Source organism: Lichenostomus cassidix, chromosome 8 (genome assembly GCF_008360975.1).
Source record: "Lichenostomus cassidix isolate B80296 chromosome 8, HeHo_3.0, whole genome shotgun sequence".
Classification (NCBI taxonomy): domain Eukaryota; kingdom Metazoa; phylum Chordata; class Aves; order Passeriformes; family Meliphagidae; genus Lichenostomus; species Lichenostomus cassidix.
The window spans coordinates 13,857,944-13,884,651 of NC_139489.1; the positions used below are offsets into that span (position 1 = coordinate 13,857,944).

Below are 26,708 nucleotides of genomic sequence, written 5' to 3' on the forward strand. Positions count from 1 at the left end.
AACAAACCGCATCGAATCGCCTAGCACCCAGCTGGAGACGGCCCCAGTCCTGCCCGGCACACAACACCGCGGCCATGCCGGGGCTGGGGTGCGTGGGTGGCCTGGCCGCAGATGGAACTGCTGTCGCCTACAAACCCCATCATGCCCCGCGCCCCCAGAGGCCCGCCGGCCACGCGTCTCCCACGCAGGGCATGCCGGGACGGGTAGTTTTATCTGCTGCGTCCCTGGCTGCCCCCGCGGGGGCGGGCCTGAGGAGCAGGGCGCTGATTGCCTGTCCGAGCCGTCAATCACGGCTGGCCCCGTCGCCACGACAACCGCGCCGCTAGGGACGCGCCGGGCCGGGGCCGCGCAGGTAGGGGACAAAGGGCACGAAGGAGACCCGGCAGCGCTGGCGGGAGCGGGTGAAAGATGCCCGAGCCGGGAGCACCCGGGCAGCCGCCGGCAGGGCACAGCCGCCGTTGCGGAGCCCGCCATGCCCCGTGCGGCCGAGCCGAGCCGCCTCAGCCGCCTGTGCTGCGGGCAGTGCCCGCGGGCCGAGCAGCGCCGGGCTCCAATCTGCTAGGGGCTGTGCCGCAGGCTGGAGGGGCTGGGGAGGAGAGCCGGGCTGCAAACCCTGCCCAGCCCCGCCGGAACCCCCTGCTGCTGCTGCAAACCCCCCAGATCCACACCCCCAGCCCCGCTCTCCATGCATGATCTCGTTCCAGCCACCCAGCGCTCTCATTTCGAAGACGAGACGGTTATTTTTCTTACCTCCGCTTAGAACAGTCTTATCTAGTGTAAATTTTTACAATATAGCATTTCTGTTTCAAAAGTCGTCACAAGGCAACATATGTTACTGTTTGGTTCTTGGCAGGATCATGTTTTGAAACTTCTCTGCCATACTTAGTAACTTTTGAAGTACAAAAGAGATTGCTACAAAATATTAATAACCTAAACCAGCTGTACTGGCTCATAGCAGAAGTTCTGTCCGGGCAAGGTGATAGTAAAGGCATACTTCCAGTCTTTGCACCCTTCTTTTCTTGACTTTGCAGTTTCATTTCTTTAGCCAGGTGTCTTATCATTACTTTTAGTAGCCCTCAATTTTTCACCTGTCAGTTTGCGCTGTTAACTTTTTGAAATAGTGTGCTTTCTGCAGCTGTCCTGTCCACAGGCAGCATATTCCATAATTCGAGCACTTACTGTGCAGTGAAACAGTTCTGCAGTCCTGTTGTTTGTTCCCAGTTGTTTGTTTCACATCCATAATCTCATGTGATGCCAGCTCGATCTTGTGGTATGAAAGACCGTGAATCAGCATCTCCTGGTCACTTTCTCCATGTCTCTTGTGATTTCACTGACTTATATAATTTTCAGGCTAAAAAGAATCCTAGTTTATTCCCAGTACAATACATATTCTATGTCTTCAATCATCCATGTTATACATTTTCCAATTTTAATCTATTTCTCTTTGAGTGAAAGAAAGGAAAGAAACAGAACACAGTATTAGCCAACATTCTAATGAGTTTTCCATTTTGTTCTCTTATTACTTTCTTAATAATTCTTAACCTAATTTTTTACACATACTGTATTTACTATCCCAGATACTGTAACTATATCTACTGGTTTCTATCAAATAACAAAATTAACACCAGGTTCAAGTAAGCCTGATTTAATGAAAAGTTGTATGTGTGAAACTAGGTACATTCAAATAGAACTATTTATATGCTGAAATGATTTGGCAGTTGCAAAACTTCATCTTTACTCCCTTCAATTTCTACAGTGAAGTTGAATCCAAATATGCACAAGCATTATTAATAATTTTTAATAATTTTGTATTATTTGCTCTTCATGTAGAGCAAAATAGAATAAATTTAATTAATGGGAACATTGCATGTGAATTTCTGGAGAGACAAAGTAAATCTCAAGATGGTATTTTTAATAATTTCCTAAATGTTTACCAACAGAAATGTATTTTTTTAGCTTGGTAGAAATAACAACAATTTAAAAAGCAAGTAACACATGGTTTTGATAATTTCCTTGTAATGCTTTTGTAAAATGGACATGCATCCAATTTTCTTCTGTCATTCCAAATTATAGCAAATTACAGTCCCAAAATAGTAATGTACACAAACTTGACCTTAAATCATTCAATTAGGCAACTAATGGATCACTCTGTGTCCTCAAATCAGACAGCATCTTGTGTAGAACTGATAGCTAATTAACTTTTGCTTTTTTGCAGTACCTAGCAACTTCACGGATTTCTTTATAGCTGTAAATGTTTTGGTACATTAAGGGATTAGGAGAACACTCTGATCTTATTTTTTCTCTTGAGTCTAATGTTTAAAATATTAGAGCCATCTGTAAACAAACTAGGCTATAAAATGCCAAACAAAATTGTCAACTATTTACTCAGGTTTTAGCAATTAAATAATATAACACTATGTTCCACTGAAAAACTGCTGAAAAATTACACTGAACATATTTAATGAATTCTAAATATTACTTACATTAAAAAAATAAACCACACAGCAATATTTATGACCATTGATTTTCAAGAGCTGTAATTTTATATAGGTTTTGCACTCTTAAAATTTTAAAGTTATGTTTGTTTCCAACCTCTTCTCATTTATAGAATCATGAATTTTCATAAACTTAATGGAAAGGGGAAATACGTTTGCGTGTCTCGGCAAGTCCTTTCTAAATATGCAATATAGAAATATCCCCAAGAGAATAGGAAGTAACAATAGATGAAAAAAATTAATTGTTTTGGTCATATTTTCAGACAGTCCACTAATAAAGACTGATTTTTTCATGGCTTTCTTGATAGTATTTGGTATTTTGTACAAAAACTTAAGAGAGTGAAAAAAGCAAACCCCCAAACTAAGAGGTAACTTCTAAAAATACTGGCTTTTAACTTACACATTGAGACTTTTGTTCCTTTATTTCTATTTTTGGAAGAGGACAGGTGCAAAAGGCTTCTCTTCAGTACCTACTTTAAAGTTCTCAGTTTGGGTTTGTTTCCTGAAGGGAACACCTGGAGATTACCATATTCCTGTGTAAAAACCACCTTTGCATATATGCTTTGTAAATGGCTGTGGGCCTGGTTATGCTTCCAAAGAAGTTTCTAGAAGCTCTGCCTTTGCTTTCTCTGCAGGCCTTCCATGTTTCCTGCCCACTGACAATCACATGCCCACAGGATGACAAATGGGCAGGGGTGATATGGTATTAGGGATATTATAAAAGAAGATAAGTACTTTTCTGTCTGCATTCCACTTGGGAGGTCCTGTGGATCCCACAAGGAGGGAGGCACAAACAGTCCCACTGACTGCTCTGTTCATTTGCAAACCATAAACAGAGGTACTTTTTCTATTAACATACACAAATAAATGCACCAGGCACCAACACCAGATCACTGCCCTTATCTCTGGAGTGCTGCATCTACCTTTATACCTCATCCTTTCAGTGAAGGAGGAGGAACTGATTACTGGGAGACCATTTGCAAGAGCTTTAGCCATTTTTATAGGTAAAATATACTTTAAATCAATTGAATGTAAAGGGATGTTTTTATTTGTGAGTTATTTTACTAAACATAGGCATGTAATTTATCTCAGCCTTCTCAGTGTTTCCTCTATTCATATGACTTAAAGTTTAGCATACTCAGAGGAACTCACTCAAAATTTCCAAGCTAGCTTTGTGGCAGTGCATAATTATGAAATGGTGAAGTAAGACATTGTGACTGGAATACGTATGAGATGGTTCATATTGTCCATCAGCTAATTTCTGCAACAGCTGGCCTCACCTCCTATCCTGCAGAACTGGCTCTCTTATACAGAGGCATAAAGGTTGGTTTCAAATTAGAATAGTCACAGAACCCATTTACAAAATGGGTCACAATTTTTATATGTAAAATATACAAGGAGATAGATAAGAAACAGCTTTGCACTTTTTTTCCTTTTTAAATAAGGAAAAATTAGTCTCTTTTAACCATCTGAATTTATATGCATTCTCAGTGAGGTAGGAATAAGTGTTTCAAAACTATACACTAAGCATATTGTATAGGCTCCTTTGAAAGATTACACATATATATGAAAATATATTAAAATATATAAAATGCATATATCTATATCTATGAAAATACATTGACTGTTAAACAAAACTATGTTTAACAGTGTTTCTACTCCTGTATTTGTTTTAGCACTCAATATTTTAGGCTGTTCATAAGGAAACTCTCAAGACAGAACATTTATTTTATAAACTCACCTTTTCACCTGAAGCCTTTTGACAGTAAATGTGCTGTTCACATGCCCAGGCAGATGGGCTGTAGCTCCTGTAAGAGATCATCAGAAAAAGTTCTGTCATGACAGCATTATTGAAGGTGCCATGTCTTTCTGTCCTATATGCATCTACTTTCCACTCGTTAGTGTTAAAACTGTAATAGTGTCCAAATACAATTGGTGTTCTGTCAACATTTTAAAAATGGTTCCTCTCCCAGTCAGTTTACAGTCTTAAAAAGTGTGAACATGCAAGAGGGAGGACACAAAGTAAGAGCCCCATTGTCCTCATCCCATCTGAATGCCTCTAGCTCTTCATTATTAACATCAAACAATGTTCAATACTTCTAAGAGAATTGGGGCCATCACAATTTAGTTCCATCGGCTGCTACATGAGCACCTCCCACATGATGGTGCTGTCCGGCCTGAGCAGCAGGCAGGCTGAACTGCATTTCTCCTTTCCATGGAACTGAGCCTTTCCTGTACTGCTGTTCTAATCCTATTGCCAGCTAGTGGGATGAAGGAGAGTAAATCAAACAGGAGCAGCCTTCTATACAGTATCATCTCCTGCTGTGTGATCGCTACATTTAATTATGCTTACATCTTCCTGAGTTTTTCTTCCACAGAGCTACACTGAAAAATAAACTGGAAATAGAAATGCTTTGTGCAGCTGAGTAATGATTTGCACTTATGAGCACTGGGACAAACATTCATAACTGGTGAATTTTCACCCACTCTCTTCCCACTTTAGCTCAGGTCCTTAACTTTCAGTAAGGGAAACTCCCATCCTAATTTAACCTTTAAATGTTTTGGATAATCTGTGTTCATTTTTAATCACCCTGGACAGAAGATGTCTTCCCATCTATTACACATTATATGAAAATACAGCTTATGATTTAAAATTATGAAGTACACCTTTAGCTGCATATGAAAATATTACTATAATGACAAGCTACATAAAGTCATGGATCAAATTTTCACTCATATGTGGTGCATTCTGTTGTCTATTTAAAATTATTGATGATACATTTCTTTCTCTAGAGAAATCTGAATATCAGAACCCAGCAACACCACCATGACAAAAAAATCACCAAAGAAACAAAAAGGTAAACACAAAGGTAAGGAACCCTCAAAAGGAAAAGGAGCACAGCTTGGTATTGTAAGGTACAGCAGCAATCAAAAAAGCAGCAATCTGGTCTCACATGAGATCTACCTTAATTATTTTGGCCCATTGCATTGAAAAACTATGAGATGAATTAGAATATGCTATTTTATATAAATAACTGAGATAGGTAAAATTACTTGTTATAGCTTTGTAACCAAACACTACTGATAACATCATGTCATTATATTTCAGGTAAAGAAAATGAAGTTGATCTTTCTATGGCCAGTATAGGTAAGTGCTATGATGACTAAGCTTTAAAGTAGTAGTTCTGGAATACTCAGAGCATTTTGAAGCTTCAGTATTACTAATGCCAGGGAACAAAAAGGAAGTATTTTCTTTTTTAATAATGAAAAAAATTAGAAATTATGAAGAAATGCAGTTATCATAGTGATTACAGTGGCTCTCTGGGTAGCAGGCAGGGCAGCAGGAAACAGGTATGTGTTTGTAGAAGAGGTTTTTGTCTTCAGTTGAGGGGAGCTGGGCTCAGGGGAAATAAAAAGGATCACAACAGAATTATAGGATACAAAATCTTTGCATTTAGAAATAGTTTATCAATTGAAAGAAAAACATTAAATGTTTTTATAATTTATTAAGCTTTGATCTTTGTCAAATCATTAATAAATTTCATGAGAAGATGACTTTAGCATATCACTTGTGGTTTTTAATCATAGATACCAATAGACATTGATTAGCATCTTGTTTTGTAGGGGAAGAAAAGGTCACAATTTAGCTTATGTGCAAGTAAAGTTCAGTTTTAAGCGTGGTCATAGTTAAGGACTAAAAGTATGCAATTTTCTGAATTTAAATATATTCTTTTTTCTTAGACACCAAATTATTTTCAATTGGGTTTTTATTTTCCACATTTCTGGTTGGATTTTTCTTCTGACCCAATGTGTACAATTGTTTCTCAGATATAATTTAAATTTATGTCAATGTAAAATTCATCTATGGTATACAGGAACAGTCCAAAGGGTTATGTTATTAATTTGCTTGTAACAGTATAGCTTTTATTGTTAAAAGCTAAAACAGTGTGGCAAACAAGGAATACAAAAATTAATATTAGAATATAAATAAAAGAAACTATAAATCACTTGTTTTCCTACATAATCCTGTGAGCACATGGGTGGAAGTGAAAATTGTTCTTTGGTTAGCATCACCGAAATGGCTAAGATGCATTAATGAAAATGTACAAAAAGTGATCCCTCGTGATTATGGTGTCACTTTAAAAAATGTATTTTCAATGTTCCAGGAGATACTTAGAAAAAGAGAATTGTACCTCCACCTACTGGCAAATTAGGTTAGAGCACTAACAGCTAAACTACTGCTAGGAATCTGTTGTTGAAAGCAGGAAAATAACATTGGTGTAAGCAGACACTGGCTGTGCAAGATTTAAACTCCATGCATGCACTCCTTAGACCTGCAAGTGTTCTTTACTTGTACCTTAGAGTTTGCAGGTCCTTTGTGAAGTTCTTGTAGCACTAAGAGCTGCTGACTATTACAAATGATACAGGTACAATTTACTAGTAGAAAAACAATGTGAAGCCTATGATCTGATGTCACACACTTTTTACTGGAAAATGGCATTCAATAAAATGTTTATAATGTAAGAATTCCAGTATCAGCTTCTTATATTATAGATTCTGTTAAAAAATATTCTGCAATATAGAATTTTAGGTCTTTAAATGGAAAGGTGTAATTTTAATTCTGATAATGACTTTGTTTTTAACTTGGGCTTCTAGAAATACAGCATTGAAGAAAATACACTTAGAGTATCTGTCTTACTCAGTTTCCTCTCATAGTGAAGTCTATTGTATTTTTGCTTAACTTTAATGTGTGCTTGTATAGTTCCATTTGACAATGAAACTTACATCTCTTTAAAAGGATTTTATTTTTTTTTAGCATTAGCATTTGTGCACAAGGCTGTATATATGATTCAGCATTTAAAAACCAATAGCATAAAAGCTTATTGAATAAACCACAATTACTCCTGGCTGGGATTTCTGAGGTCTGGTGTTATCAACAGTGAGTTTGGACCAGATGACTTTGAAGTCTGTCCCAATCAACACCCCTATGATTCTGTATTTTTTGGAAGCATCCACACAGAAATCCTGGAAATCTCCAAGATATCGAAAAGGAAAATAATGCAATATTAATTATAGCTTGTGATGAAAGTGAAGTAATGGCCTGTGCATGCTACAAACAGATAGTGTGTGCTACAAATAACTAGTGGGGACTAAGTAATCCATAGTTGGCATAGTGTGGCAGAAACATCATGCATGCCATTAATTTTACTGATGACTATTGCAGAGCAGGAGTGGAGTAGCAGCACTGAAAGATTTTAAAGGATAAATGTCAGATTCATCAAACATAATGTATTATATGATAGGATTATGCAGAGATTAAGGAGGATTTATCATTTTGTCAGTCCTTGTTGGCTTAGATTAGAGATGAGTTCTCAAAACATGCTGACACATCTGGTCACAATCATCATTTGAGGTATGTCAACTTCTCTTCAAGGCATGCATGAAGAGGAAAAACCCCACAGGTGCTGGGAATTAAGATGAAATACTAAGTAACTCAAACTAAGAGACTGAAAAAAGATGATAGTATCAGCTACTATCACAAGAGCCAGCACATTTCAGTACAGAAGAGTAGTACACAGTATATATGTCCTTAAGTTTTTTAGTTCCCAGTTCACCAAAAAGATGAACATATGCTACCCTTCTCAGGCAAAAATAAAGTGGTCTTCATGAGGAATGCTCTTACTAGGGCTACTGAGACAGAGCATGGGTCTGCTAGCAGGGTAGGATAGCAAAGGAGGAGTCTCAGGGGCAGGATTAGACTAGCTGGGTTTAGAGTGATCTGAGCCACTTACAGCTGCAACATAAGCTGCAGACAGAACATGTAACATGAGCAAGACCAGCATTACATACATTGCCTTGCTTACAGCTGGCACACACTTAAGAAGAAGTACTGTATATTATCATCAGATTGAGTGTTTGCAAAGCACACCTGACAGGTCACCTAACTGCATCCAGCCTTACCAAAAGCAATGAAGACATCAGTGCTAGAACTAGGATAAGAAATATCTTGTTCTGAATTAATATGAATGAATCTAACAGGGATCATGTGTCTAGAAAACAACAGCTATATATTCTTCAGTAAAGCTGAAAAAAAATCTGACTTTAATCTTAGTGACCTTGCTTTAGTCTCATTTGATTAGTGAAAAAAAGTCTCTACTGCACTCTGAACTCAATGTGAGCAAGATGAAAGTCCAAAATCAGAAAAACATCCTTACTTGGGAGAAGCCTCATCTAGATTAAACTTTGGCTGTCCTACAGAGAAGGACCACAGTATATTTATTCGAAGGCTTTCTGAAGTCAGAACGATGCATTTTTGCCCTTAATATATTAAAACCAGTCCATTAAAGATTTTTCACTGAAATTCTTAATAATCTGTTGATCAAGAAGGGAAAAAAAACCAACCTCATACCAGGGAAATCATATTCATTATGTGCAAAATGTTGGGTAGAGTATTTTCAAAGATTAATAAAATAAATATAATTTGTATTTCATGGCTTCCAAAATACCAGAAACAAGGCTGGGAGATTCAAAGGCATTATGCTAGAAACAGTAAAGACATAGAGTTATCAAAGTATATGTGTATGTTTAAACAAGACTTTGAAGTTGTCATGTGATTTTGCTTTTTTTCATAGGCCACCCAGAAATTTTTCCTTTGCTTTTGACTGCAAAGACCCAAGAAATTTTTAATTGCCGACCTGATAAAGATGTCACAGAGGAAAACTGTTTCAAATGTATTAAAAAAGAGGACATCATTCAGGATATGAAAACAAGAGCTAAAACTTCTGATTTCCTCCCTCTCAAGAAAGTTATCCTAGTATGTAGCTTATTTCATTCTCATTTTAAGACCTCATGCTCTCAGAATGTACATTCTTTTATGGAAGGGGTCTGTTCTTGTTTGACTCCGTGTAAATACACTGATGCTGTAACATCTGAGTGCAATAGGTAATGAACCATTGTCAACTCAAAGTTTCTCATGGCTTGCTGTGTATTTTTTTTACTAACTTTAGATTGAAAATATGCTGAAGTAACATAAATACTATTAGTTTTGATTCAGTGAACTAACAGAGCTTCACATATTTGGCTTCCCCTAATTCATGGCCTATTTATTAAGAATCATTAAAATAGTTTCTTTTCTGTTTAATTGTCTGTATGAAACATTAGTTTTGTCCCAGACTTATTTTTATTCCAAAATAAATCTCATTTATTCCTTTCAATTAGCACATGAAATTCTCTGTCAAGAACACAAAATTACCCTAAGATACTAAATTTACACTAGTGGAAGCTTTTCCAGTCACAACCTCATATTTGTTTTGAGTGTTATTTGTTTTCAGTTTTCCACTAATTTTTTTAATTAAAATAGGAATATCCAGGGGAAGAACTTTTGGTAGTTTTTGATCCATTGGTCCAGTACGGACAGAACTTTTACATTGTCGCCTCTGAGGAAGCCAAAGAAAACCTTCTAAAGGTAAAATCCAAGTATACCATATCATTGTTCTATCTATGAATGTTTCATAATCTAGTCTCAAATAAAGATGTCAGGAATTGTAATGTTAAGCATCCCATGTTTCTCTAATGGTTAAACTGATCATGGAAAAATACGTGTATCGTAAAAATATATTTTACACTGCAAGGGGTCGGATTAAATTTTTGTATTTTACTTCAGAGGTAGAGGCCAGGATAACCCCCATTGCTGCATTTTTATTATAAGCATTAATTTTCTCTGCCAATACCCAAATTTCTCAGACATAAAAATAAAAGACAATATATTGGGTGTCTTCAAAGTATTATACTTGCTTTTCATAATCTAAGAATATATTAGTCATATCTATATATCAATATCCATATATGATATATAGATATGATATATCATATCAATATATCAATATATGTCTAAGAATATATTTGTCAAATCATTAAAATGTTCTCGAATTCCAAATAGCTCTAGATAAATGGAACTTGTGCACTGCACTGTAGGAGAATGTTTATAGAAAGATTATATAATTTTTCAATATGAGTTTTCCATCCAGCATCAGGGAATTAGGAGAAGCAAAAATTAAGAAAAGTAAAATGCAGCTCCAGGCCAGAGAGCCTAATGGAAAAAATCACTATAAATTCTTTTTATGTAAAATTATTTGCTTTCAAGACAACAGTCTCTCTTTAGTAGTTAAATATTAAATATGTAACATTTATTGGAAAACTCTAATGCACAAATGAATGGGACCTAACCTAGCCCTACCCAGGGGCACAGTATACCCACACTCACTGCATTGAAACAAAAGTAAAGAATGTGCGAATGAAGACTGAAAATTGGGTTTCTAGTTCATACTTACAGTTCAGTAACAAATTTTTGAAAAAGTACAATTTCTCACTGTTTGATATCACAGCCTCCAGTAACTGAAGAAACAGAAGAAGAAAATAAACAGGAAACTCCAGAAGGCCCCAGACCTTGGATTTCCCTTGGCAGCGAAAAGGAAATTGAAGAAGAATCCCTTATAGAAAGGGAAACAAAGGTCAGAATCAACAGATGATAGTCAATCAAGTCAATATAAACCTCCCAAATTTAAGTTCCTTAAAAAAAAAAAAAAAAGTCAGAAAAATGGAAGCTGCAATCCTAGCTTTTCTTGAGGTCTTTTAAGAAAACTAACAAAGAGGGAGAACTAGAGAAATAGCTAGACTTTTAACAGAAGTTGAAAACATTGCAGAAAGTTTTTTTTCAAACTCTGTTCTCTTTAAGTCTTGCAAATAAGGCATGTGATGCTGCATTGGACATAACTACTTTTTTAAGGTGTAAGTTCAAAAGTCCTGATCATCTCTAGTTATTGGCACCTCTGCCACTTTTTGCTCAATTTACTATATGGCCAGATTGCTGTGTGAGTTGTTGCTCTCTTTCCATGAAGCTCAGTAAACAGTTCTAGTATATGGATGGCATTTCAGTGGCATGCAACACTTTTAAAGTATTTACAGGTATTACAAGCTGACTTTATGGAAGGACATATTTGATTAATTACACCTATAGATTATACTGAGAAAATTCTATGTCCAAAAACTAGATCCACTCACAGCTGTCACCTAACTTGTGATGTGTGTGGAATCTCCAAGCATCTAACTGTCCATGAGTGGTTTTTACTCAATATCTAAATCCTTGTTTGGCTAAATTTTGATAGTTCTCAGCAGATGGACATCTTATTTACACTTAAAAAGATGTCTGATTGTTCTAAAGCTAATTCACAGTCACTAAATTTAACACATTCGTAGTCCAAGCATTCTGTATTCTGCATTGCTGGCAAGGTCCACTCAAAAGTATTTTAAGCCTACTTTCCCTTCCAGTCCTGTGGGAGGTGCTGAGAAAAAGTACCTGGATATGAATCCAAGACAAAGCAATACCTCTCTACTGCCTGAAATCAAGTGCCTACTTCTCTTTGTGGGCAGAAGTCAAGACACATCCCTTCTTCCTTCCTAGTTCCCAACATAAGGAAACTACTCCAAAATTTTTTTTGCATCTTCTTCAGAGTATCTTTCTCTCCCTAGTCACTGCAAGGGAAGCTGAAATACCTCACCCAAAGCTGAGAATTCCACTAAGAGGGAAGAGCTGAAAAGTTAGGTTTTGGAAGCCTAATTCAGTATTACATAAATCTTCCTGCAAATCAGTCCTTTAATTAAACATGGAGTTTTGATATTGCATGAATTAGAAAATGTAATTCTTTTATTCTCCTAGCAGTAATCAAAAAAGGTTACAACTTCTTGTTTTACAATTAAAAGCGCGTCTTATATTACATATGTAGTTTATTTATAAGAACACTTTAGAATTTCAAAATGCAGAAATATGAGTAAGCTCAACATGGAAATCGTTAGTACAACGAATTCTGCAATTATATGAATGCAGCCATTTTACAGAATGAACTTGCCAAAAACTTTCTCTTCTGCTAGCCATGGAAATATATATTTTCCAGATTAAGTTCAGGATTTCTCGAATTCGGAGGAAGTTTGGTGCACCAATTACATTTACTGATAGGAATGCTTCAGATGACAAAGACAATTATGCTGAATGCACACCCTATGAAGACGAGACTTTCAGTATTAAAATGCTTGAAAGAGATGTGGGGTTGCAAATAGTTCCAAAAGTAAGAGAAACTAGTACTCAGACAAAATGGTAAGTATGAGAAAATATTTATCAGCTTATTTATTAAGCTATGCACTGTTTCTTATCTCAACTACAATTCTGGAGTTACTCAGTTTCAAACTGATTAATACAACAAAACTGGATGCTCTGTTTGCATCTTTTTTCATTAGCTCTTTTCTAAAAAGTTTCTAGAAAAACTATATGCTTAAATTTTACACATTACACAGGTTTCTGTCTTTGAAATGTTTTCTATACTTACATTCAAATTTATTCCAATTGGGTAGGACCTATCCAAAAAATGCATCCACGCAGTATTTTACTAGACAGTTGTCAAATGAAGCGAAAGCAGAGAGTCTGTCATCTAAGACGCTGGAGGAATTTCTTACATCAGTACATATAAGGTAAAATTACTGCAGCAATACACTGAAAGACTACCTGAAATAATACAGAATACAAGCAAGTATTCTTATCTGAATAGATCACTGGTCTGGTCAAATACCAATTTTATTTTGATATATATGTTTTTTCTTTTTTATTATTTTAATATTAACAAATATTGACTTAATACTTGTTTCTATGAAAACAAGCATGAAGTTTATACTATATATATAAATATGAATGTTTGTTTAAATAGAAATCAGAACTGCTAAAGTTGATAGTGATACATCTTTTCAAACAAACTGCAAAGCTGATCTTTCTAACACTGCCCGCTCAAGCAGATGGTTATGCAGTGAGCAAAGGTGCTCCCCTACCCATGACTAAGCCCTTAGCCATGTCTCATTAAGTGGGACAAGACCTACTTAATGACATTTTTTGTGTAAGAATTCGACAATTGCTCTGTACTTGGTCCACAAAGAACTAGAGTTAAATTCTTGGTACAGTAGCTATTTCTGTTTAAACAGAAGAGGGTTTCCTTGCAGTGATGCATCTCTAAGAAAATAATACCTGATTTTTTAACTAATGTGATCATCATTTTGTGGGGAAAAAAGCTACCTCTTGACAGAAATACTATTCTACTATTGAGTAGTCACATCTGGATTATTGAAGTGTTAACTGTTCTTTTCACACAACAGAATGGAAATTGCATTGCAGCAAAATGAAATTATGGATGTTTTTTTTGATGACTGGAAGGCCCTAACAGAAGATGAAAGCAGTTCTGATGGCAAACCAGATGTTTATCTTAAAGCATACCACTCATATACAGATGAGCAGTATCTCAAGAACAGAACCATTAGCTGCATTCACTGGCATCCAACCATTTTTGGTAATGCAGTTACAGTACTGATTTGAGTCTTCAGTGATGGGTATTATATGACAGCTTTAAATATGCATCTTTCATAGAACCATCAGCTTTCAAATTTAAAAAGAAATCAAAACTGATTTAGTATCCCTGTCTGAATTGCCAATTTGAGACAAAATGAAAAATGAGACAGACAAGTTCTTTGTAGAATTCATTCAAGCCATGCAAAGTCCTTTATATAATGTATAAGTGGAGATCATAGGGAAGAGAAATTTCCCCCCAGGAGGCTCATTTTAAGCAGGGTTGTTGTGCCAGACTCTCTGGATGGCTCTGCACACCACTGTGCTTGTCCCCATGCCTGCTTTTGTAGCCCAATACTTGTGAGGAATGCTACAGCCACAACGGGATGTGGCTCTGCTGAGTGCCAGGGAGCATCACAAGACACACTAAATGTCAACTCCTGCTCCCTGCTGTGGATTATTGCTCTGCACAGCCAGAATTAATGGCACAATTAAGTTCTATATAAATGCCCCAGCTCCCAGCATACTACTAACCAACACTGCAGCCTGTGTAGAAAATTAATTGGGTTACCGAAGATTTGTTTTCATGATGGGTGGCCAGGACAACATGCCTGCCACATCATTTCAGGTAGTATTACACCACTGAGGAGCACTAGCAATAAAAGAGGAGTTTCATCCTGATGCATAGGTTCTATGACTCATTGTTAAATTACTTAATGTTAAGTAGCAAAAACAGTCTCCTCAAAGCTGGTCTGAAAAAAAAGAAAACTACATGGCTGGTTTGTTTGGAGTTTCTTTCCTGCTTTGGTTTCTTTCACTGTATTCAGAAGGTATAAAAATAAGTCATTTAGAATAATTATCAATGTGTTGAAACTTGAATTGTCTCTTTTGAGAAAATTTATTTTCTCTTTCAATCAGGGATTATAGCACTGTCAGCAAGAGAACAGCCTGTGTGTGAAGAGCAAGTTAACCTTTCTAATAAATCATTGCTACATCAGTCAGTTATACTTCTCTGGAGTTTTTTTGATCCTATCTGCCCCCAGGTATTTAATCAAGACTTTTAAATATGCCAAGTATTTAAATAAAATGAGAATAAACAAATGGTGTGACTGTATTTCTCAACTATCTTGTTTTTCTTCTCTCTAGTTAATCTTGACTGCTCCTGAAGACATTTACTGCTTTGAGTTCAGTCCAAGTGATCCAAATTTCATTGCTGGTGGATGTGTCAATGGACAGGTTTTTTGCTGTTTAAAATAAAATAGCTTATTTCTGTATTTTCTTCCAGTATAAAAATAAGGGTGAAGAGATGTATTCAACATTCATAGTAAGACGTAGAGACAAAAGACAGATGTCACAGAGTCTTGAAGCTTTCTTAACCCAGACTGAAGCTATGTCTGGTTATTCCATAGCTGAGACATTACTATATGATGCTTCTTTGTAGTACTCATAAATAGGTCAAGTTGTAAAGACTTTTTTTAGAGACAAGTGTAACCCTTCTGCTGATTGCATCAGACTAAAGAGAAAATACTTTAAAGACTTCATAAAGTCTAGTGCAGGGAACAGATTTCCTATTTTCCCCCAAATCTCCATGATTTGAAAAAAAATGCATATTAATACACAGGGTGAAATAATTTGTAATATACTTATTTCTCATTGTAGATTGTACTGTGGAATATCTCTAAACATAAAGAAAGGCTTGAAAAAACAAATCCTGTTGCTGAGGAACCCACTGACTTGACAGAGGATGATCTAATAGCAGCTGTAGCAGGGGTGACTGAGGTAATTCTGGGGGTGATGGTTGGTTGGGTGTACAGAGGTTCCCCAGCAGTGTGCACTGGCAGCCCAGAATGCCAACTGAACCCTTTACTGCATCCAAAGCAACAACATACCCTCCACTCTTACAAAGCCTATTAAATACAGATAGTGGCTGTTACTGAAGGCAATACTGAAAAGTATTCTAGATGTTTATGAACAGAGAAAAGGTCAGTTGGAAGATGAGAAGAAGATTTCAGTAGAGAAGGACAGTAAAGAGGATAAGCAGAAGAAAGACCTAAAAGCAGAGGAGACAGTAATGATGTGTGTGTCTGAGGTGGCATGTTGGAATTATTTTTAGAGCTTCCTATCCAAAGCCCTGTTTTGATGACTTCCTTATTATTTTTTTTCCCTAATGGAAGGTATTAGAGCCTTAGAAAGTTCAATAAACTGATCTGAAATATCTGAAGAAGCATTAATAGAATGCAAAGTAATCTTTTTTTCTTTGATCTACTACTTTATTTTGGAAATACACTAAGATATTTTTTCTTAAAACATTTCTAGCCACCAGCTACAGAAGTCCAGGAGAGCAATAAAGTAACAGAGCCAGCTCTAGTGAGATACTGTGCAATCTCTTCCACGCTGTATAGTCATAAAATGCCAGTAACAGATATACATTGGCTACCGTGTGATTCTGAGGTGAGCTTAAAAATTCACTTTTCTTCTTTTCATTGCTTTTCTAATCTACGACCTCAGAAATCCTAGTGTAAACTCTAGAGAAAATACTAAAGAGTCAATGAATACATAATAATGTATTTATTATTTCTCACTGCATTTAGTAAACATTAATAATCCAGTGCCTCTTGTCCTGTTCATTGTGCTTTAGAACTTTGCTGTGTTCCCAGTCTGTTATGAATCTGCTCACATTGGAAGAAATTTCTGTAAAAAACCTTTTTTTTTACAGAAAATTATAATTCAAAATTATAGTGAACCTTTCCTATCTAAAATGCATTGAATCTCTACCATAAGTAATTTAGCCAGTCACTGAAAATTCCAAGAAATAGTTTCAATTACCCAAATATCTGGATACCCAAGAATGGTGTTATTGTAGTTGCCTTAATTTTTCTAGATGCTGTCTGTGTACTCAAAAGTTGCTTCTTCTGTGATGGTTTTAAAGCTTCAAGGTACTTAGGACCCATGTAGTTGAAGTGTCCAACAGGACTACTGTGTGCTAATTTACTGATAAAGTATTCCAAATGGTTGCTAAATTAATTCGAAATGAAAATGTAGTCAAATGCAAAATAATGACAGTGGAAAAGCAGGCCAAGAGGAACAAAACTGAAATCTTTAAAAGGTTTATGGAAATTATATAGCAATAAATTTTTGGGGGAAAAAAAATTGTAAGACTTCACAGATACTACAGCCAGAAAAGTGAAGAAAAAGGCACAAATGTATAAGAAAAAGACAGCTGGTACCACTGTTCATTATTTTATACAGTAATAGTTGTGGATACTAATTGGTACCAGATGTAAAGCATGAAGAATGGAATTGGATAGCAGAACATTGTTGTGGTTTTTGTTGTTTGGGTGGGGTTTTTTAGTCAAGGTTTAGGCTCAGAAAGCTGTTTTTGTGTTCATCTGGCATAACAGATACAGGAGACCCAAGCTTAATAAATAACACTGACAAAAGAGTCACTTTGCCAGTATTTAGCAACATGTGTTGGGACATAGTTTTTGTTATATAAACATGGAATATGTGCCAGCCTTTGCACAGTGTAGCAGTTTTCATTGCACAGTTCCTAAAAATCAGCAGTTTTATAATTACATATTAATGAAAAATTCTTCAAACTTATATCCAGAACCTAATTCAGATTTGCCTGGTTGCAAGACTACCACTGTGATTCCAGGTAGACAAACTCATGAACAAAAATTAGAGTAGGCCTAATTTTGGCCTAAAAAAAAAAAAGTTGCTGAAATTTTACCACATATTTGATAAGTTTTAGCCAAAATATATTTGTTTTTCATGTACAGGAAGTTATACTTGATTAGCCTATAACCATTTGTTACTCCTGACACCTGTTCTTTATTTTCCTGAGTAATTAAAACTAATTTGCTATAAACCAATAACTACTTGGTAAATGATAAATAGAATAAAAGCTGCAGAACCTCACATACACAAACTAAACTATTAATAATTTACATTTGAAGGCACCACTATGATGCCACAGTGAGGTCTAGCCAAGTGATAATTTAAGATAGATGACCCATGGTGTAAACTTGGCAAAGACACATCACTCCCACTACACTGAACTGCTGGAGATAAATTTCTCAATTACTAGATCTTTGGTTAAGCCATATAAAAGAAGTTACAAACTTGGCAAATTAAGGAGGGCTTGACTTGCAGTGGTACCAGTAAGTATTTATCCTGCTAAGTTAATTTAGAATTTTAGGTGTGTAGCAGGCAAAACTATATCAGTCCACTGGAAGCACATTTTTAAAATAGCTCGACACTATAACTGCAAATTAGTAAGTCCTGATTTTCAAACCTTACCCAAGCAGAAACAGTGACTTAATTTCTAGTAGCATGTTTTATGTGTTGAAGTACTTTCATATCAGAGTGTGATTTTTGTCTTTCATCATCTGCTTCCCCTGTAATAATTATTCCTATTATTTTCAGGGCGACCAAAAGGGTGGTACTTCAGCAAACAAAGAGGAAAAGTACCTGCAGCTTGTAACCTGCTCCCCTGATTGGTATATACAATACATACTCTCCTAGACATCTTCCAGTTTCCTTTGGAAAACTTTATGAAGCATAATCCATGATTTAACTAGCACATTTCTGGATTCCTAACAGCATATCCTGAGTAGCTGGAATTCTGTATGCTAGAAGACAAGCACTTTGCATTCTTGTCCAGTTAAACCCTTTACAGCAGTGACATTAAGAGTTTATTAACTGAAAAACCTTGCATATATACATTTATATTCTGTATATACCACCTTCAGAAGAGTTTTGATCACACATGCATTAGCTGGAAAGCCGCATCCCCACACATTTGATTGTGTGTGTTGCACAAGAAGCTGTTAAAAGATTCTAAGACCATAGAAATACTGTAAACTATAGATAAATTTGGAGACTTAGCTGGCAAAATTCCTCTGCATGAATCTCCTCTTTCATGGACTGAATAGTCTTGATAGTTATATTATTATTCTGTGTGAAAGTCTAGCAAGGGGGCAGAATGCAAAAAGTGGAAATAAATGTTTAGCTTTCATGATGTCAAAAGGCTTAAGGCTTCAAGGCTGCATGGCTGGGCTCAATCATATATTTGTTAGTTACATTAAAGGGAGGGTCAGAGAGAGAAAATTTTATAATAATGATAAGTTATTTTCCATAATTGAATAACAGAGAGGACTTTGAAGAAGTAAATGAGAAGAAAGATTGTGAAAGCAGTTCTCAGTTTGCAGTGTAATGCAAGTAATACACATAGAACAAATTATTCTAACTACTCACCTACCAGGGTTCCAAATTGGAAGTATTTACCAGAAGTTAAGAACAGGGAAGTCACTGTAATGTCATACTTGAGGAGAACAGGTCCCTGAGCAACTCCTGTTAGAAAAGGGAAAGAGATATCAGCAATGAGGAAAGTTTCATTGGCTCAAACCAACCTGTGAGTGAATGTCCAGAGTAGAGCAAAAGGAACAATCAGAGGGCTGAAACTCCAGTGAGATGACAGATACAAGTGAGTGGGACCATTTGCCTTGAATGGCAGCAAATAAATTGATACACACAAAAATTGAGACTGATCTTTGATTTGGATTACTAGATTACCTGCTACAGAATTCTATCAAGTTTTATCAGCCTTCAAGAATTTAATCCAGGCAGTGCCAGTAAGTTCACCCAGTAACTGTCCATAAGTAAACTGTATGAATACTATCTAACTGCTTTGGTATAATTAACTGATGGAATGGTGAATAAAGAAATATATTTCATCATTTACAAGAGAAGCAATTAATTATCTAGCATTTGTCTGATTTTTAGTCTTTATTGTTATATAAAGACTAAATATGAAAGGTTAAAAACCTCCAAGCTTTATAATGTAAGGAAAATTATAAGTAACTTCAAACCAAAACACTATACAATATACATTATACAATTATTTTGCAGCTCAATATTATTTTGGGATATTCCAGACATCGAACAACTTGAAAAAGCTTTACGTGAAAAAGCAAAGGAGAAGAAAAGATCTCGTAAGCCCCCTGGTGGTCCAGATACTGATCAGAATTTAGATCTCTCCTGGAAACCTCTCATAAAGGTAGTGTACACAAATATAGAACACAGGGATCGAGCCAAACTGTAGATGTGGCCAGAACTCCATAGGAATGTATTCTTTTGTTTCCAAACTCTAATTTTTCCAGAAAATTGTGACTTCCTTGTGATTTTCTTTCTGATTATGAAATTAAACAGTTCAATTTTCCTTTGAAACTACAATAAAATGTATTTTGAAAAGCTAATTAATGAGAAACAGCATGTCTGCTTCTAAAAAACTGCAGTAGGTGCAAAAGTATTTGTGCAAAGAGTATAAATTCCCGTCAGGCTTTTTAGGTGCTCTGCTGTCTATTTCAGTGGGTCCCAAATGGTGGAACATAGTCATGGTCAGCAGTACCATAATTACTAGCAAGCCAACATTCAGTCTCATGAAAATGGTCGTAGCAGTTTAGTTTTCTAGGGAAAAAAGCAAGGCTGAAAACAGTGTTAGGTAAGAAAAAGAAGTTATAATTTTGGCATGGTGATCTGTGCTGCTCAGAATAGCTGCAGCTTTTAGTTTTTGAACAAGTATGACTACTGGTTTTTTTGGGCCTTTTTGCTAGAAACAAAGCAAAATTCATACAGGAAAAAGATAACACAAAGAGCACTTTCTCCGTGCTTGTATGTGAGGCAGCACATACTGTTTGTGGAGTATTACACTGCAAAGATCTGTTCCTACAGCAGAAAGCCATTTAGATTTGTACCTCAAAGATCTGACAAAATGGTTTAGCAATTGCACTTCTTTCTGAACAGATAAATCTGCGTGAAAGGGATAACAACACTGAGTATGGTCCCACCAGAATTAACTTAAGGGAACTGCAGTATTGCTACAAAAAATCAGGTAATATTTGTTATTACATCTTACTGAAGAAAATGTTTTAAATAAGCTTGTATTTCAGTATGTACACAATAAAAGCTGAGCAACAAAATGCTGGATAGCTAAACACACCCAGGGAAAAGGATTTCTTAAGTATGGTGGTATTCGGTGTGTGACCTACATGTATTGACTACAAAGAGATGCACATGTACTGAATGCAAACTGAGCAATTCCATATACACAGCGACTCTATCCACTTTCAATTAAGAGCCCATGCAAATCCCCCATCCAATCTCTTTGTCCCTGAAACAGTATGTCCTTTTCAGCCATTACAGAAAACTATTTATAGAAACATAATCCACCCCCTGGAGCAGAGATGTTAGCTCCTGGTTGCAGCAGCTAATGGTGATATGTGAGGGCAGTTCCCACAGAGACACTGGTGCTGTGCAAAACTGGTGAAGAACAGGATGGTGCTGCCCTAAGTATTGTCTGGATATGGGAAACAGTGATTTCAGAGCTGCAGCAATGGGGAGATTCCACCAGGAAACAGTAAACCTACAGAACTGCTGCTTTTCTTGGCAGTCTTCATATCTCCTCTTGAAACTCCCCTTATCCAAGGACTACCATTACAAGATGAAGGAATAGCTGAGTCTGATAAATTCCAGTGTATGACAAAAATAAGTAACTGTTGTTTCCCAGGGAAGCCAAAATATATGGGCGCACTAAAAGCACCCACCGAAGAGAAGCCAATAACAGAGATGAGTACCTCTTCAAGCAAAAATCTGGAATTGCTAGAGGATATATCCACTGAATATTTTGTTGGAAATGAAGTAAGTGAAAGCAATATATTACCAATTAAAATGCTAATCCAAGGTGTCCAAAAGACTGAACAGTTGAATGGCAGAGTTTGCATATATGTTTTGCCTGTTTTCACTTGCATGTTTCCTTCAGGTCTGAAAAGAAAAGAACTTTCTGAACATGTCACATTTTACTTCCATTTCAATGCTTTTAGCTACATGCTTAAAAAATAACAAACCTCCAACACGTGGCAGACTGTGAACCCTTTATTTCAAGGGAAAAACTAAAAAACATTTCCAGAATATGTTAAGCTTAACCACCTATAAGGAACCAAAGAGGACTTCCTTATTCCAGAACACACAATCTTTTTTAGTGTCTTCCCACAAGTCAAGTGAAAACATTTATACTAGACTTTGCCCCCCCCCAACTTAATTTCACTTTAGGAAATCCCAGCTATTCATAGCCCACTACCTACCCTATGCAACTAAAATTCATTAATCTCTCCCAGTTCTGAGTTCATATGGAAATGAAAATTTGGCTTCTAGATAACTTTTTGCTTCCAGTCACCTTTTCCCCAGATACTGGAGCAAAGCATGAACTATAAAAACCAAGCACCTAATTGTGCAGGAAGGACTGCCTACATACATCATGGCAAGTAAAGTTGTTTTGGCAATATATAACTGAAAAATAGTGATGCAAAATTTTTATGTGTTTTCAGTCATTGGCTGCAAATTCAGGTTTTAATTTGCTCAGATCATATCTAATGATGGTTATAATTAAAGTCACAGCTTAAAAACAAGTCACCTTGAAATAAGCCACCAAGCTCTAACATTAGCACTTGCTTGATTCTTTTGGCATTACAGGATGGAGAAATTGTTTATTCTGACTGGAAAATGAAAACTGATACTCATTCAGCAAAACCAGTTAGTAAGTTCAAGTTTCTCAATACCTGACTAAACCTTAATATATCACCAATTTCAAAATATTAGTGTCAGTACTCTGTCTTTTTAAGGCTCTTGCTCATAGCTCTAATAGTCTATCTCACTGACAACATCTGGATTTAGCAGTACACCCTCAAAAGTGCAAGCACTTCAGTTGGCATGACAAAACAGCACAAAGCTATTGGCACAAATCATGGAAGTAACCAGATTTGTGGCAATTCCAACTTCTGTACCTTGTGAGCAAAAAAATGCAGCTGGTATCTTCCAGGTCTCTGCTGGGTCCTGCACTCTTATTCCTTGATCACTAGGGCACTAGTAACAAGCAACTGCCTTTTTCCTTCATTAGGTCAGAAGCACTCTCAGAAATACAACCTCCACATTGAAACTATCAACACTCTCCAGAAATCTCCATTTTTTAAAGACATCTTTCTAAGCATTGGAGGCCAGAAATTTGCCATTTGGAAAGAAGGGGTTACAGTAAGTTACTTTAACACAGCTGTAACATATGTGATAGGTGTACAAAACAGAACTGTAACAGGCCCAGAGACTGTATTGTTAGAAACATATGTAAGTCTCAAAGCTTCATATTTTAGAAACAAACCAGATATAAAAGAAGCTTTCCGTCTTCTTCACATCAGAAAACTATTTTAGCTATAGGTTGGTAAACTTGCCTTTTACAGAAAAAGTGAAGTGACTTTCTTCAGTTCCATCCTTGTAAAAAAAGTGGCTTCCCAACTATTCATTTCTGCTGCTAGGGAAACCAAAGAATAAAGCAAATGCATACTGAACAAATCTGAAGAACTTGTATTTTAGGAGAAGGTTTTTTCATCATGTGAAGACAAAGAAACATGGGGGTTTTTACAGTTTGTCTCATGTAGGAATCCTGCACCTGACAAAATCTCCAGACCACAGGTTTTAACAGCAGACAGACAGATTACCTTAACAGACTGGAAGTGAGATACCAGGTTTTTTACTTCCCCACAATCCTTTTTATCTGCAGCAGATAAATTATTTTTATAGGTAGGAATTTTGCCATCTATATAATTTTTGTAATGGGACCACTTATATTGTGAGTATTTTCCAATTATAGGTGATCTGAAGTAGTGAACTGATAATACTGTTTGATTGTTGGGTCTATCTTTTATTTGTTTTCAAAAAAAATTAAGAATGCACCAATCCTTCAGTCAAGCTGCTCTGCAGGAAGATACACTGCAGGACAATGGTCCTCAACAAGACCAGGAGTTTTCTTCATTGGCAGAGACAATGGAAATATAGATATTTGGGACTTACTGAAGAAAACTCATGAGCCATCTTATTTCCAGAACATCTCCAAATCAATCATCACTTTCATCAGCCCCTGCAATGCCTCAGGTATGTTGATGGTGATTGCACTTTATTGTGCTACCCTGTTTGCAAAATGGCCCATGACTCCAAGGCACATAAATCTTACTACAAATGATCTTCTAGAAGTACATACTTCCACAAATTTAACATTCCACATACAAAAATGGACACATCAGTTCTAAGTGTACTACTGTGGCATAAAAGCAACTGAAAACATTTAATTTAAAAAAAAAAAAAAGTCTGATAAAAGACAAACTTTAAAGGGAACTTCATTTGTTAATAAAATAAGGGAGCAAGAAGGTTGCCTTTTTTGCTGCAGTGAACAATAAACTAAAAAGACCAGAAAAAAAAGAACCCTCTGTAGCTTGTCTTTGGGTGGAGGGTCACATTACTGTTGGAATTTGGATTGTTTATATGTTTTTTGTCAAATATTTTTCAGCAGAGGAGCATCTTCTAGCTGTTTCTGACAATCTTGGAGTACTGCATATTTTGGAAATCTGTCAAACACTATCTCACCCTTTGAGTAATGAGGTTGGTAAGAATTTTTATTAAATCTCGTTGACACTTTATCCTGAAAACTCCAACACAGAAACAAGTCTGCCTAGACAAAAATGCCTTCAAATAATGGCAATCAATTTGAGATCAGTATAGCTGTATTCTCCAAAGATCACTTGTAGCCAAGATGCCTTTGCACAGAGCTTAGCTAAGAGTCAACTTAAGGAAATTTCAGTGATAGTTGGCAGAATTCCACTGCTCCAACCTGGCTACATGAAAACACAATTAAGAGGTCAGCACTTTTTGCCACATCCACAAAATTACACCTTTCATGCATTAAAACAATGTGCATAGTAATGTAGATATACTGAATTCCTTTTTCTTTACACCTTCTTGTCCACATTTGCATTAATTTTTTCCTTTAAATTTGGTAATTCAATCTACATATCTTCGTATTCTAGTTTAATGAAAGCACATTTTGAAAACTGCTACTAACATTACCACTCATTCATGCTCTTGGAATAAGGACTATCTGTGCCAAAAGGCCATGGGGACAATGGAAGCTGTTTTAATTTTTCTTTTTTTCTACACAGTTTTCAGTTGTTCTTTTCCTCCACCTCCCAGCCAAAGATCAAGCTATTGTTTCAGTCTAGCAGTCTTGCCTGCTACCTAGTCTGTTACTCTTACATCACAAAATCTCTTCCCATTCTATTGCAGTTTTAAGTTTATGTAGGCATTTAAATAATTTATAACCATCCCATAAAGGTTTCCCATGCACAGAGCTGCAGTAGGTAGCAACAAAACATCCAGTCAGCAGTTTCATTTTAGTAAAAATAACCTCTCCAAAGCAAGGTAGGAGCTGAGTGATATAAGGAAACACATTGCTTCTGCACAGATTACCTGTGTTTTGGAACTAAACTGTTCAGGGTGCAGAATTATTAACCAAGGAACTAATCTTTAGATTACATTCATTGTAACTGAAGTATTCACTGAAAAATACGAGGCTGTTAAAGAGACTAATAAAAACTAAAACATGGAATCCCAGATAAAATAAATGCATAGGGTAATACTGAAGTATGGTAGTTTATGGTTTCTTTGTGTCTCAAGTTGGTCACATCCTTATATTGCAAACTATTGGGATAAATAGAGATACTCATATTTCCAACTTAGATAAAATATTAATACTGTTCATATCATCAGCAAGAGATCTGTGTCTTTGGGCATGTAATGACCCTTGTTTGTCACTGTGTTAACAGGAGGCCAACGTACTTGGTTACTTCAAAAGAGAAGTCAAATATCTGAAGTACTGTGAACAGGAGTTTAAAGAGTATCAAAAGTTTAATGCCAAAACAAAATTGGAATTGAACTGGAGATACAGAAAACCGTATGTTATGCTTGGAATCACAAAAACTTTCTATGTTTGTTTGTATCTTTAAAATGCACCTGTATTGCTAGACAGGATTTTCCACAGTATTTGCAAAAAATCAGGTTGGACATAATCAGAATAGCTTAGCTCTTTATTTCATATTTACAGTTCTTAAGAATGGAAAAGATGGTCCTAGTTCACATGGGCACATTTCTTGGTCAAGTCAACCCCCTGCAAGAGCATTAGAGCCTATGGACATGTAACAACTATAAATTTGCTTTTCATATTACATCAAATGCTTGTTCAAAAAAGTTACATTTTGGCAACTTCCCTATAAACATTGCTCCTTCAAGCAAGGATGGATTCCAGCCTTCCATTCTTTGCTCACGTTAAGAATTTTGCCTATCCATTATTTGGTAAATGGTTTAATAATACTAAATAACTATACTAAATAAGTAAACTGTCATTTCTTTGGTTGATTGATGTAGCCCTAGGTGATGACTATTTTCATTAATTTGTGACAGCACTGATACAATCCACTGGAAAGCAATGGGGTCACATACAGATTTCAAAGCTTAACAGTGCGTTATTGCCTGGTATGTTTCTTTTCCTTCAGCATATGACTACAGAAAAGAAAAGAAGAGATGGAGGATCAAGAAGTTGCCCATCATACTGTGTTTCTGGAGCTGGAGAAGCAGATAGTAATGGATTTAGAGACAAGAAATACTTTTCTCATTGGATGCTTAGAGCCCATTATCACCTTTAGAACCAGAAAGCTTCTTATTTAAAGACCACTATTTCAGCAGAACATGTTTAGCTTTGGAAATAAAGACTCTTGCAGTGAGAGATTGTTTCATTAACCTTATCCATTTGTTTGCTCACAGTGTGGTTAAAGAACAATTGATTTGGACACAGTTTCCCCACTATTTTTCATTAATACAACTGTAATGAATATTCTCTTTAAATAATAGTATTCAAAGCTCTATCTGTCAGGACTCTGAACCACTTTTACTTGCTC

At 36.2% G+C, this 26,708-nt stretch overlaps 2 protein-coding genes across 8 annotated transcripts in view; one reads left to right on the forward strand and one right to left on the reverse strand.

The window, feature by feature from the left end:
• MCOLN3 (mucolipin TRP cation channel 3) overlaps positions 1–26,708 on the reverse strand; it is a 44,245-nt gene that overhangs the window by 15,410 nt on the left and 2,127 nt on the right. For all 3 annotated transcript variants that reach the window (XM_085067981.1, XM_085067984.1, XM_085067983.1), the window contains 3 exons: positions 19,135–19,230; positions 4,237–4,303; positions 1,180–1,442 (listed from right to left, as the gene is read on the reverse strand). In XM_085067981.1, the coding sequence (XP_084924107.1) occupies positions 1,180–1,294 (115 nt within the window). In that variant the 5' untranslated portion in view covers positions 1,295–1,442; positions 4,237–4,303; positions 19,135–19,230. The remainder of the gene's footprint in view (positions 1–1,179; positions 1,443–4,236; positions 4,304–19,134; positions 19,231–26,708) is intronic.
• Positions 221–26,536, forward strand: DNAI3 (dynein axonemal intermediate chain 3). 5 transcript variants are annotated; one of them, XM_085067977.1, is made up of 23 exons: positions 221–352; positions 5,289–5,365; positions 5,605–5,643; positions 9,128–9,309; positions 9,856–9,960; positions 10,880–11,005; positions 12,446–12,645; positions 12,900–13,016; positions 13,689–13,879; positions 14,794–14,918; positions 15,022–15,111; positions 15,535–15,654; positions 16,192–16,326; positions 18,304–18,377; positions 19,789–19,936; positions 20,683–20,770; positions 21,446–21,576; positions 22,408–22,471; positions 22,832–22,962; positions 23,652–23,856; positions 24,269–24,360; positions 25,581–25,708; positions 26,307–26,536. In XM_085067977.1, the coding sequence occupies exons 2-23, from the start codon at positions 5,323–5,325 to the stop codon at positions 26,311–26,313; spliced, it is 2,541 nt and encodes an 846-aa protein (XP_084924103.1). In that variant the 5' UTR covers positions 221–352; positions 5,289–5,322; the 3' UTR covers positions 26,314–26,536. The 5 variants fall into 5 exon arrangements, with proteins under 5 accessions (XP_084924103.1, XP_084924104.1, XP_084924106.1 ...); XM_085067978.1 differs by having other exon boundaries at positions 24,272–24,360; XM_085067980.1 differs by lacking the exon at positions 10,880–11,005.